Source organism: Lepisosteus platostomus, chromosome 21 (genome assembly GCF_059453375.1).
Source record: "Lepisosteus platostomus isolate fLepPlt1 chromosome 21, fLepPlt1.hap1, whole genome shotgun sequence".
Classification (NCBI taxonomy): Eukaryota; Metazoa; Chordata; class Actinopteri; order Semionotiformes; family Lepisosteidae; genus Lepisosteus; species Lepisosteus platostomus.
Window position 1 is genome coordinate 465,216 of NC_142631.1, and position 13,139 is coordinate 478,354.

Consider the following 13,139-nt stretch of genomic DNA (forward strand, 5'->3'; position numbering starts at 1 on the left):
CCAGCACAGTGTGCCGCAGAATAATATACTCCATGTTTTTACCAGATGCAGACTCTTAATACCAACTGTCCTGATAAGAGTAGAAATACCAGGAGTGAGGCAGGCAACAAGCTTCTAATCACCCAGTACCTTTCGCAAGCTTGAATAGAGGGCAGCAGGTAAAACTTGGGAGTGGGTCAAACTGCTTCACAAAGGAAGTGTGTTCCTCTCCTTCAAAGCGAGCTTTAAAGTGGACATGAAAGTGGTTTTCAGTGGTTTAAAACAATGTCATGGAAACATGGTGTGATCAAAAAAAAAAAAAAGAGATGCAAGCAGGAGTCACTGTGCGTTTCCAGCTTTTTAAAACACTGACCAAAATGATGTGTTTCTGAAAACTACAGACCCAGGCAGAAATGTTACACTGCTTTTATTTTTTACAGCTGTGAGTAGCAGTGGGATGGATCTATTAAAAGGCTATTATTTATGTCATGTCTAAAAAAAAAAGTCAGAAAACTCTCTGTGGGCTGTTCAAGGGTGGCTAAATTCCACTGTGAGGCCTCCCAGACGCTCCCCATCAATTCAGCTGGTGCACCAGTTCCTTGCCTCTGCCCCTGATCTGCAGTGGGGCAGCTGGTGCTGAATAGCTGTGTCACCCCGGTGTGGCACCTCAATGCTTCTAGAGGCGAAGCACACCACCACCACTGAGCAGCGCACTCACAGTCACGGAAGTGGTCATTGGGAATGTCCGTGTGTTACAGACCCATCGGTCAGCACGGCATGTAGATGGCGGTTTTGTCTTTTAGGATAAAATCATCATGTTGGCGCGGGTACCAGGGAACGCCCAGCCCCTGCTGAATGTGGTCCTGGGTGTCCCAGGGTCTTGAGCGATCCTGCACACTCTCCAGTGCTCAGAGCCCCACTCCTCCTTCACAGACAGATGCTGTGTGAGGCAGGGAGAGCCGCTCGCTCGCTCAGCAATGGTTGTTATTGCTGGACGGAGGAGTCCTCCAGGGAGTGACTGCACTGATTTCTGTTTGTTCACAAACCATCACTGCGCACGTTTATGCTGACAAATCCCGAAATGGAAGAGTGATTTGCTGCTCGTCAGTTAGCTCTTTTTTCTCCCACTTCATTTGTTGACTTAATTATACAAAAAAAAAAAACGGGAACAGGCTTCCATGAAACAGCCTTGAACTCCCACCGCCTGGCTTCAGCACAGCCGTGCCTGAGCCAGGCGACCGTAGATCTGCCTCAGGGAAGGAGCGTGGGGCTGCTCACTCCGAAAACCCTCCCACTGCGTCGCACCTTTCCCAGGATTTCGCTCCGGCGCGGGTTTCCCATCTGTGTCATTTCTACTCGCACCTCCCGCTGCTCTCCCATGGCATGACGACACTGGTTTCACCACAGCACACCACAGTCCACAGGCCACTTCCTGTGCGATGACCCCTGTGACCCCAGGGTGTTGTTAGGAGGATGTGATGTCATAGAGACACATTCTTGCTTTTTGTGCTCGATAGGCATTCAGGCCTCATGACTTCCTGTCATGATAACAAGTGACTCTGGCTGCGGCAGGTGGTATTGGACACGTATTAATGAATCACTGCCTGTGGTCTGGGATGAAGACCGCACAACTGTCGCTGTTTAACTGGCGTTTCTGTGCAAGCCGGACAGCCCAGTCATGTTTGTTTTGAGTGCTTTGAACCCCAGGGGCAGGAAAGCACTTTTGGCATTTTGGGTTTGCGAGGAGTGCGGACAGACCTCGAGTGGAAAGGAGACCCTGAGGGGAACAGTACCAGGGTCTGGCCACGTCAGCGCGGCAGGGGAGGGGCAGGCTTTGCTCAGCACTCTTTAATGTTAAACGAACGTTATAATAAAGGAACACTATAATAAATACCACACTCATTTACTACTCTGTTTATGTAAGGTCAAATTGATGCAGTATAGCTGTATAGTATTTCAACTGGTAATTGAATCTTTCAGCAGCATCTAAGAAGCACAGCACTGAAAAGTCATTAAAGTGGAAAACGAGCAGCTCTCTGTGAAAGCGCTGAGTCCCCGGACTCTGAGCCCTGTCCACTGCTATGATATACTGCATGATAGTGCCAGGAAGGTGTGTTCATCGGGAGACATGGAGACTTACTTGTAGTTATCATCCTCCACAAACTTCTGAAGCTCCTCGATGTATCTCACCGACATCAAGTACTTCTGCACATGTGGAAGCGTCACTAAGTGATCTGTGGGGATTAAAGGGAGAAAAGTCACTGACTCAGACTCAGACAGAGTGTTCAGTCATGCTAGTGGTAACAGAGGAAGAGGAGAGGTCTGCAATGTTCCCAGTGGGTATTCTGCTCCAGGAGGGCTCTCCCACGACCTGTCAGACTAGGACAGGGTACTCAGTACTGCTGTAAAACTGAACTGGGCGGCGCTCAGAACTGGCTGAGAAGGATAATAATTAGGACCCTGTTTTTCAAATGGCACCCAGAATGAAATGGGTCTCAATAAGAAAAGGGCTGAAAACAACAGCCCAGAGTGCTGGTCCCTGGGTCTCCACACACCGGCTGATTTCCACTGCAGTTGTCACATTTCAGGCAAGACACCTGAGGTCCAGATTCATTAAGCATTCCCCCCTCATTAAGCACCTATTAACACATCTCAGCATTTCCAGACCACAGAACAATTTTAAAGAAATGCCTCAGAAAGAAACTGAAATCAACCAGCATGGTTAAGAGCTCTACCAGAACAAGAACCACAAGACGGGTGCCCTGGGACCAGGGCTGGAAGCCCATCATCTGATCCAGAGAAAATACTAGGTTCTCTGCATCAGTGCTACAGCAGGGGAAAAACGACACCTTGGCAACACAGAAATAAAATAAGCAATCGCATATCTCTTTTTCTGCATGTATGCCCCAGCCCAGGTTTGAACATTTTCCATATTTCCGAAAAAAAAAAAAAAAAAAACTAGCGAGGTCTTGTGTCTGAAAATGTTATGAGAGGGAAAAGACTGCATCCACTCCACTGAAAGGCCAAAGAGCAGAAAGAGCACAGCTGTGAAGAGAATCCTCCTCACAAAAACAAAAAAAACAGGCATCGCGTCTTTCAGTTTAAGCAAATCATGGTCACTCTATTTGTGCATGAATGCTATGTATTTTGCCTGTCATTTGAATCTCTCCGTGTCTCTTATAAAGAGAATCTAAGAGATTTAGGATGATATATCTGGAATGTGGACTCTGAGGACTTGCACACACATGGCTTTATTAATTATATTGTTTTGCCAGATTCTGGCAAAATGGGAAAAACAAAAACATCTTCCCACTGATGATCATATGAAAACAACATTCCTGATGTTTCATGATATGGGAAGGAATGAGATCCAGCCCATCTCTGACAGCCATGGAACATTCAAATCTTTTGATCCTTTGATCCTGCTGTCTGAAATCCCGGTCAGGGTAGGCAGGAGCCTCCCTGACAGCTCTCCGGACTCTGCCCTCCCATTCTGGGGGCCCAATGCCACGGTAGAGCCCACTATCCTGCTTTCTTCAAGGAATCTACCCTCGGAAGGACCCTGAAAAACAATCCTGGCAGAGGGGAGGAATTGTTTTGGCCTGCTCGCACTGGCAGTGACGGATTACTCTAAACATTGCCAACTCATACAAACTACACTGAAATTTCTGCAACGCCGCCAGAAACTCTGGGATTCATTTGTGTATTACGTTACACACAGTAATCGCAGGAAGCACATACTTCTAATAAACTTTACATCATTCGGAGAATTTTATGGAAACTCATCTCGGCAAACTTTTAAGCATTTCTGAAACCTCTTTGGAGCACTTCAGAGCTCTTCAAATCTCTTCTCCCCAGCAATCAGCCTTGACATTTCTCTCCAGAGTCTCCATGCAATGAACCGAGAGCAGACAGGGCTGGCTCTCACACCAGGCACGAGGCGCAGGGTCAAGCAACGCAAGATGTGCTCAGGGGAAACTCAGGGGCTACACTGGAGTGGGACACAGTGTGGAATTGTTAACTGTTTTTACAGGAAGCCGTACCCAAGCATCCCATCCTCTCAGCAGGACTTATTGACACAAGCAGGAGGCCACTTCCAGGTAAGGAGACAGAGGTGATTTAGAGAAAGTCACCCCGTGACCCCTGACACAAAGATACACAGAAGCTCAGCCTGCCCCCTCCCCCCCCACCGAGAGCTCCTGGTGACTCATGGCGCCCAGAAGCTGGCTTCTCCAAGCGTGCTGCCCGGCGGACACCGTGGAGGAGGCTGGACACCTACCGTAGCTGCAGGACACCTGCAGGTCAGAGATGACCCGGAGTAAGTTGTTCATCTGGTTGGTCCTCTGCTCCGTCTCCATGATGCTGTCGGAGGCCGGGTAGGCAGAGTCGATATAAATCATGTCCAGCAGGTAGATCCCTACAGGGAGAGAAGGAAAACAAAACTGAAATACCTGCCTATACATTATTCCGCTACATCACATACGTGCAAGAATTCACCATGAAAATGCAGCATCAAACTGACAAGAGAAAAAACTTGCAGCTTAAGAGCAAAAAAATACAGACTGCTGACGGACAGAGAGGTTCAGTAATACACCAAATAACAGCATTCACAAGAAATTAAACCTGGAACTGCATTATTAACTGACTGTTTTTCTTAACTAGAAAGTCACAGGCAGTCAGAAATGAATGAATAGAGACGCCTGGCCTTTACCAGCTGAGCTCAACGTCGTGGAGGCAGCAGCTCAAGCACTAAAGATGATCCCTGTCAGAACCGAGACAGCTACCCAAAACGACCCCAGAACATACGGGTCTTCATAACTTCCCCCATGCCTCTGCAACAAGAAGAGCACAACCGAACCCTTGTGTGCTCCCAGGTGCCATATTTGTGACACTATGATAAAAGTAAATCAAACGACTCAAATGTGGCATTGTCGGGCTGTGTCTGTCCTTGACTGCCCCTCTTCCCACACTCTCCCTGGTGCAGCGTCTCTGCCAGGAAAGAGCTGCTTCCCACAGACCAGGGCTGATGACCTCATGCGCAAGAGCATGTGGCTACAGACTGGCACGCAGGACAGGAGGGGATCCCACAGAAAAAATCTGGGCCGGCGGCGAAAAAACAAATTTACTGCAGAGGACACATGGCTGTTTCTAAAGGCAGACTTGCAAAGAGCCTCGTCTCCATTCAGAAAAGTAACATCATGACGTAACCTTATAATTTTAGTATGATCTCAATAGCACTCCATGAAGCCTGCTGCGGTTATGGGTAATCTCTGAATGTATTGCCAAATTATTTTATAAAACTAGCATTCACCTTCTCCCCCAGTTAAAAAAATAAAGTCAACTTTAGCGCAATGGTGTCAGAATGTCACAGCATCTGTGTCTCATTTATGTAAAGCCAATATGTACCATATGTATCCAAAGTCATTCCAACCTGTTTAAACACGAGTGTATATAACAGTGTATGTAATGTAAAGGTCAAACAACCCATTTCGATTAGCGTCACGTATCTGCAGCTTCTGTCAGAACTAATACCATTTCAGATTTCCGTGATGTAAAAAAGCACAAAACCCCAGGCTGGAAACTCATGGAGGACGTATCAACTGACAAGCCAGGACGTCACTGGGCTCTAATCACAAATGTACTCGGCGTGCAGCAGCTCAGCTCCATACGTGGACAGAAACGAGCTTGGTTTCCAAGAAGCCTGCATTGTCTCAAAGAGTATTAAAGAACAAAAAGACACATTGAAAAAATCCTGAACAGCTGCTCAGGAATGCACAAAGCCGTTCTCCACCAAAATATGGAAAACATTTATATATAAACAATGGGCAAAAATAAACAGAAGACAAGTCTTCACTATGTCAGAGAGATATAGTCTAGATTTCTAATTTTTGCTACCCAGAAGAATGTGTCCTTGTGCAAATAGAGTACATGGTCTGGGACTTAGACTGGGATTTAGCAATAATGTTATGGGCTTCCAAGCAGAAATTTCCTGGAATTGAATGAGGAGAATGTGAAGCGACACTCTCAGACTGCCCGGGAATAACGCAACCACTGTGGATGGTAAAATCAGGATCAGCAGACTGAACAGGCCCGCGGAAGGCATTTTCAGACATCAGCTGTGGCCACTTAGAGATCCCCACAGGAACGTTCACAAGAACCCTACAGAAAAATGACGAATGAGTCAACTGCACACGACACAAAGCAAAGGGAGAGTAATAAAGAGAAAATGGGTAAAACAGAGAAGGAAACACATCTGAGATCTTCATTGAGCCAAGGGCTATGACAGCAGTGTTGGACACGCCGCTGTACCCCTCTCCCTCCACACACAGGACAGAGGCTCACAAGGAACAGGACACGCTTTGGACTCGACATTTGAACCACACAGGATTTTCCTTTTCGAAATTGCTTGCCGCCAACTAAACGTAACTCATCTCGATAATGACAGCTCCCCCCCACACCTCCCCCTCAAACCCTGTGCTGGGATCAGGACGTGCCCACCCTGCGTCCCTGTGCTGCAGGCCCGGACGAGCCCAGAACGCACAGGGGACGACCAGTACGTGCTCTCCTCCGCATGCTGCAAGCCCAGTGGGCCACCAGAGCCCTCACTGCACATCGGGACCACCGTGAGCGCTGACGAGATCCCATCTCTCACTCCGGCTGCAGGCTCGTGACTCGCGTCCACCTCTCATGTGAACCCGAGACCGCAGAGCCATTCTAAACGGGTCAAAAACCGCTTCCCGTCAGAAAGAGCCGCCTGGCTCCGTCTGGCAAGCTACACAAGTGGCCCTCAGCTCTTGATTACTTACAATACATATTTATTAATGCACCGGAATATTTACACAGGGAAAAAACATTCAGAATGAGGTCTACTGAAGTATTTGACTTTGTTGTTTATTAGACCCTTCTCAAAGGAAAGGACTCTCTTATCTGGTCTTTGCTGGAAGTCTTGTGTCTGTAATTGATGCGGCCATCAGGCCTGTTCGTGAAGCTAAGTGCAGGGCTACTGCATATACTGTACGCGGAGCTTTCAAGCAAAAGCACTGAATGCATTTCACGTATTAACTTCAGTGCGTGCGAGATCGGAAAATACATCTCTTTTCAGATTAGACCTCGGCAAAATTAGAGTAAATGTAGTACAAAACGTATGAGAAATGTCAGCAAAGGAATGTGAGGACAGCTTAAGTAAACACTTGGTGAGACTGGCTGGCTGGCATTATGTTTTACACATTGTACGTAACTGTCCGTGAAGGCATAATAAATAGGCTGTCGGGAGCCTGCAGGAGCCATAAATCAAGGCGCTCTCAAGCCTGAAGCTCCTGGAAGTGGGACGGGTTCCCCAGAACCGTGCGGCTGGCTCCCCCAAAGGAACCGGCCCGAACTCTGCAGCGTCTCGAGAAAGACCCCCCCAGATCACAGCGCAGCCTGCGGATCGCATTGCGGGCCTCGTCTGGGCAACGAGACTCGGGCATCACACCTGGATGGAGCCAAGGGAAATATTCTCCAGCAGAAACACAGGATGTTTTTTTAAACTCTTGCGCAGGTTTCCTCTCTCCTCTGGATCCTGTGAGACTTCAGCTGCCTCTCTCTGCCAGGCAGAAAGGGTTGTCCGAAATCCCTGCCCACAGTTACAGTATGGGGGAGGGTAATGACAGTACAGAAACTGTTTATTACTCCATCTATCCATTTTCTAACAACTGGACAGGCCGACAGTTCATCAGAGGGCACACAGACATCAGGACCAACTTTCCCAGAAGACAATTAACCTCCCAGCATGTCTATGGACTGTGGGAGGAAACCGGAGCACCTGGAGGAAACCCATGGGAACACAGGGAGAACATACAGACTTGGGTGCAGACAGCACCTCGGATCAGGAATTGAACCGAGGGCTCTAGTGCTGTGAGGCAGCAGTGCTAACCGCTGCTTTATATTGATTAATAAAAAGGTTTATTCTCAAGTATAGGAGTCCACGTTAATGCCTACACCTGGACTGAGAACAGGAAGAAGCACAATCTTAAGGAGCACACACTTCTTTACACAAAGTGGTGGTGTGACTGAAACAGGTTTCCCAGCCAGTTGGCCTTTCAGCTGGATAAATTTTAGATTTAAGTTAGAAACTAAACTAACAAATGAAAGGAGGCCTCCTTTTAACATTTTCACTACACCACACCTCTTATCTACCACACCAACTTGCCTTTTAAATGTCACAGGATAAACAAGACCCAGACTGTTGGCGTCAACGGAACGCACTGCACTCCTGCCACTAGGTCTCTCTGAATCATCCACGGCTTTGGTCCTGCGAGAAGCAGGATTAGCAACATCTCCCCAGTCATTTGCATTGTTTTTTTCTAAAAAAAACAAAGATGAGCAACTGATCTCCAGACACCCGACTGCAGGCAGCCGAAGGCACTTCCTCCATTAGTGCCTCCAATGTCTCCATCAGTCCACAACGATGTCAGCTGTAGCCCGCATCCCTTTGGTCACAGGCCTATAAAAGTGAAAGTTTATGGACCGTATCGCAAAACATGGCCTTTATAAGGCTCATCCTTGATGGGACCCGGAGCTTACAGGGTCCTTTGACAGCAGAGAAGCCCATAAACCACAATCTGAGCAGGAGACGCCTGATATTGGCCACAGCGCTCAAACTCTCCAGACAGCCGGGCCTGCGCGTCTCCGCTCGCGGGCACTGCCCACCCTCGGACAACAGGCTCTCGCACCTTCACCCTGAAAGGAGCAGATCTGAGGCTGGAGTTCGCATCTGTGCTTCGGCCGCCAGGGCTCACTCGGCTCCCGCACACCGCGCTGCGGACAGCCCGCCTCCACAGTACCCGCGCTCTTCTGCCGTCTGCGCTGGCGGCCCGTGCGGCATGCCCACAGGGAGGCGTTCAGCCCCGGGAGCGAACGACTCCTGAAGAATAAGGCTGCTGCTGAAAGAAGCCCAACCATCTCCCAGCAGCAGCAGCCAGGACTGTGGAAAAATGCTGTGGAAAGTTTTATGTTTTAGTTTCAAGGCTCGATTTCATGCCTCAGGAAACAGTTTCACTCACTTGCTAGACAGCTAGAATTTGTATTTAAATACGAGCAGTATTTAAATGCAGCCCTGCGGTCAGTTTTCCAGGTTTACGTACAGAATAGACGTTATTGAACTACTATGCTGAAAAACTGTCAGCTAGTTTCATACCCTTAGATCTCACTGATAAATGTTCAGAGCTGAACCACAGTTGAAACAGAGCCCCATTTACTAAAGCAAACTGAAATCATGGTGAGGTAAAAGCACAGTAAAGCCCAGCTGAATCCTGGCAAAAGCAAGGTGCAACCAAGCAGGGAGAGGCGTGGTAAATATTGTTACGACTCAGGTGGGCACGAAGTCAATAACATCCTGATTATTCAAGACCTAAGACAGTGGTCATCACTTGGGGAGCTTGCGTGCTGCAGCTGAGCTAAGAGGCAGGTTAACGCAGGTGATCAAAGCCGACTGCTTGTGCATTTTGCAAAGGGCTATAATCTAGGCCCACACCAGAATGGAAGAGATCTAAACTAGCATGGTGAAGTCATAAAAATATACAGGCAGCCTCTCTGGAAGTTTGCAATATATATTTAGCTTGACCTCAGCCTGCGTACGCTTGACAGGATTAACTGCCCTTTGAAAACCACTCAGTCCCACACGCAACACCACTTCTCAGTGATTGCACGACTCTTAGCAATAAACACAACATTCTAATAACAGTTAAAAACGAGAGGCCACCTGGCTGCTAGATGAAATAAGTCACACACTCCAGCTCAAGCCTGCAGACAGAGTTCATGCCCCTCCAAGGGACTTGCTGGGAAGAAAGTGGCCCAGCAGACCTGTCCTGCCTGCTACCCTGCATTCACCTTGCGCTGCCACGTAATCTCTCACCTTATTCACAATCGGACTGGGAGCATCAAAAACGGGCTTGATAAGAATTGCTTTCATATATGACTTCTATACCTTCTTCCACAGGAAAAACAACAGGATTATTCTCAGGAGCTTCCCCCACGGCCGATGGGCCCTGTGTTTGTGCAGTCCAGTGATCTTCCTTTGCTTCCTTTCACTTTCCCCCAGATCGCCCACCTTCTCAGCCCCGCCACGCCTTCAGCACAGAGGCGCTGTCACTACTGCCCTGTTACCCCACGGCACACCGCACCGCACACTTTCCAGCCTCCCAAGATTTTCTTAAAATCACTGATATCTGATGTCTGGGGAGCGTTCTGGCGCACTATGGCTGCCGTAGCATCATCCAGGTGGGGCTGCACACTGGTGGTGGTGGAGGGGAGTCCCCATTACCTGTAAAGCGCTTTGAGTGGAGTGTCCAGAAAAGTGCTATATAAGTGTAAGCAATTATTATTATTATTATTATTATTATTATTAAAATAACTGGCAACTCGTTAAGCTCATAACGAAGTTAACCAAATCCACAAATGACCTGCAGCTTCTTGTCACTGCGCCGCACGTATCTACAGAGCCGACACGGCGATCGGAGCAGGGCCTGCCACACTGCCACCGCCCCCCCCAGCGCTGGGGTCTGTGTGCCCCCGCAGGGCAGGACGGGGTCACCCTTCCCTCTCGATATCCACGCGGCACAGCGGCTCCTGCGGGACTCTAGCCCTGAGCCGCGGGAGCGCCACTTCCGGCATGGGTTTCTAACCAGGGACATAAAAACCACGTTTCTCAGCTCACTTTCCATAAGCAAATTCTTCAGGCTTGATGAAAGAAAACAAATAGTGAATGTACGGTATATATACATACACATTTTTAAACACCCTCAAGCTTCCGGGCTCTGAGCACAGCCTCTTATTCTCACTGCTCCGCAGCACCTTTCGCCAGAGCGCATGAGCACTTTCAGGATCGTCTGGAATTTCATGTTTATCTACAAAACCCTGTAGGTCATACTGTAGGTGATGAATTAGAAATCGCAGGAGAAAATTAACTTGTGTATCAGTACGCCATTTATTTTGACGTCAGGATATGCAACACAGAGCCCCAGGTCCATGTAATTAGCCAGACATCCAGCTGCAGGGCTCTGCCAGGTGTGGCGCTGGGCCTCTGGAACAGGAGAGGTGTGTAAGGGAGCTGGAGCTCACAGCTGTTTGCCTGACTAGAGAAGAATGAGCTTAATAACATCCCTTACTTATTGGGAGGCAAACAGGCTGAACATATATCCATCATTGCATCGACGTCTACAGTTGTATTAATCTTGTAACTTAACACGGGCCAGATGGACTCGGTCAAACGAACACTAACAGAAGCACAGAGGCCATGTTTTACCAATTTCCTTTTCAGACTGTAAACATGTCACTCCCAAATCACACCCCCTCCCCCAGGCCGCCTTCTTCCATGCTCTCCATCATCTGCCTCCGATAGATGGGATCAAACTTCTAACGTCACCACAAGGGGATTTTTACCTACGAGGGAAAAGTGTAACAGTGGTCTTTCACTCCGGACAATACACATCCCGTCTGAACAAGGAGAACTGCTCTCCTTCCCCTGCCAGCTCGGGACAGAGCTGATCAGCAGAGGACTGGCTCACTGTGATCCAGACCGCACGACCAGCGGTTCTAGACCAGGCAGACGCAGAGCGACTAAACCCCAGCGTGCTCTCCTTGGGCGGACACCCACTCTGCTGCCAGGGCCTGCTCGGCTTCGGGAGCTGGAAATTATTACTGGAAATGTCTTCTATAACAGCTAAAGCTTCCATAGAAAACAAAACACTTCAGAAAACTGGATTTGGTGGAAACAGTTTATCTCAATCTAACAGTCGTCAGCAGACAAAAGCCCGGAGCGCGGACGAGGGCCCAGACCGTACTCTGCAGCTCGCAACCCGCACGCTGCTGTCTCAAGAGAGCGGCAGGCTCCCTGTGAAGCAACAACAGGCAGTGAGACGTGACTCAGGTCTGGGTCAAGTTCGCTCCCAGGAGGGGCTTTTAAACCACAGCCTCTGCTACAAAAATAACGCCATTTCTGGATCAGCACAGATGACAACATTAACAGCTAAACCACTGTATTTAAGTAAGCTAGCCCTCTTTCTGTATGTACTCCCTCGACTTTTTACAAGAGGACTGCTTTCCACGGTCACCATTTCACTGAGCTCTCTATAAGGACACTTTTTCAAATGATTTTCACATCGATTTCACAGAACTCCCGAAAACATCATGGTCTTATGCACAAACTTTAAATTGCCAGGCAGGAATGTCAATGGACACTATCGCTCCTATCCTGGGTTGTTCAATGTGTCCACAGCAGTGTAAGACCGGGGGCGCTCTCCAAATGAAAGTCCCCCGTGTTCCCCTGGAGCAGGAACAGAGGAACACCCCACTGGAACCTGGCTGTCAGAGACATCTCTGTCCGCAGGGCTTTGCGTCCTGACCACACTCGAGCAGGCCACTGCCAGGACAGAGGGAGTGGAGACGCTGGACATTCAGCAGGCTGGTAGACTAAACACTGGCTTCGCACAGCGCAGCACATCAGACGCACTTCTGCTGTTATGTAACTTTTTGTTTTTACTTTCTGCATTTGTGGTGAAGCAAAAAAAAAAGGTTCTAGGAAAAAATTCAACATCAGAGGGAGACTGTTAAGAAAGTCAGGTTTGAAAAAAGTGACTCTAAATCACTCGGCGCTGGCGGCCGTGCCAACAGATTCATCGTCACATGACACCCCTGTTCCCTCCTTCCCAAGTCACTCTGAATCTTACAGAGAGTCAGAAGATCTTCTGGCAGGATAATTGGGTTCTTCCTTTTCCAGAAGCACAAAATATTTTTGTACCAATTCATTTTTTCATCATGGTGAAACACCGGATTTTTTGAGAGGACTATACTTATCACTTAAGAACAGCAGAATAAAATCTTGCTGGCAGGTTACTGAATTGAGAGCCTCATCAGCCATCACTTTAGACTGTGGACACAGTGGAATCACCGTCATTGTCAAAACGGAAGAGTGGTTTTATCCAGGTGTCAAGAATTGGCTGCTACTTCCCGTCCTAAAAGCACATCCTTCTAAAGCAGTGACCATGTGCCAGTGCCTTCCTGTCCTCACCGTACCCCAGGTGCAATGAAAATTATTTCTTACCCACAGTTAAGCTCTATTAGGGAAAATTCGACTTCACTGGGGGGCATTTAATCCAGTTACCACATACTGGAGGAATATC

General features: G+C 48.3%; 1 protein-coding gene across 3 annotated transcripts in view; it reads right to left on the bottom strand.

Annotated features, from left to right (window-relative positions):
• The window catches only part of ralgps1 (Ral GEF with PH domain and SH3 binding motif 1), a 144,961-nt gene that overhangs the window by 22,592 nt on the left and 109,230 nt on the right, over positions 1 to 13,139 (bottom strand). For all 3 annotated transcript variants that reach the window (XM_088615142.1, XM_088615141.1, XM_088615140.1), the window contains 2 exons: positions 4,259 to 4,396; positions 2,120 to 2,213 (listed from right to left, as the gene is read on the bottom strand). In XM_088615142.1, coding sequence (XP_088471268.1) covers positions 2,120 to 2,213; positions 4,259 to 4,396 — 232 coding nt within the window. The remainder of the gene's footprint in view (positions 1 to 2,119; positions 2,214 to 4,258; positions 4,397 to 13,139) is intronic.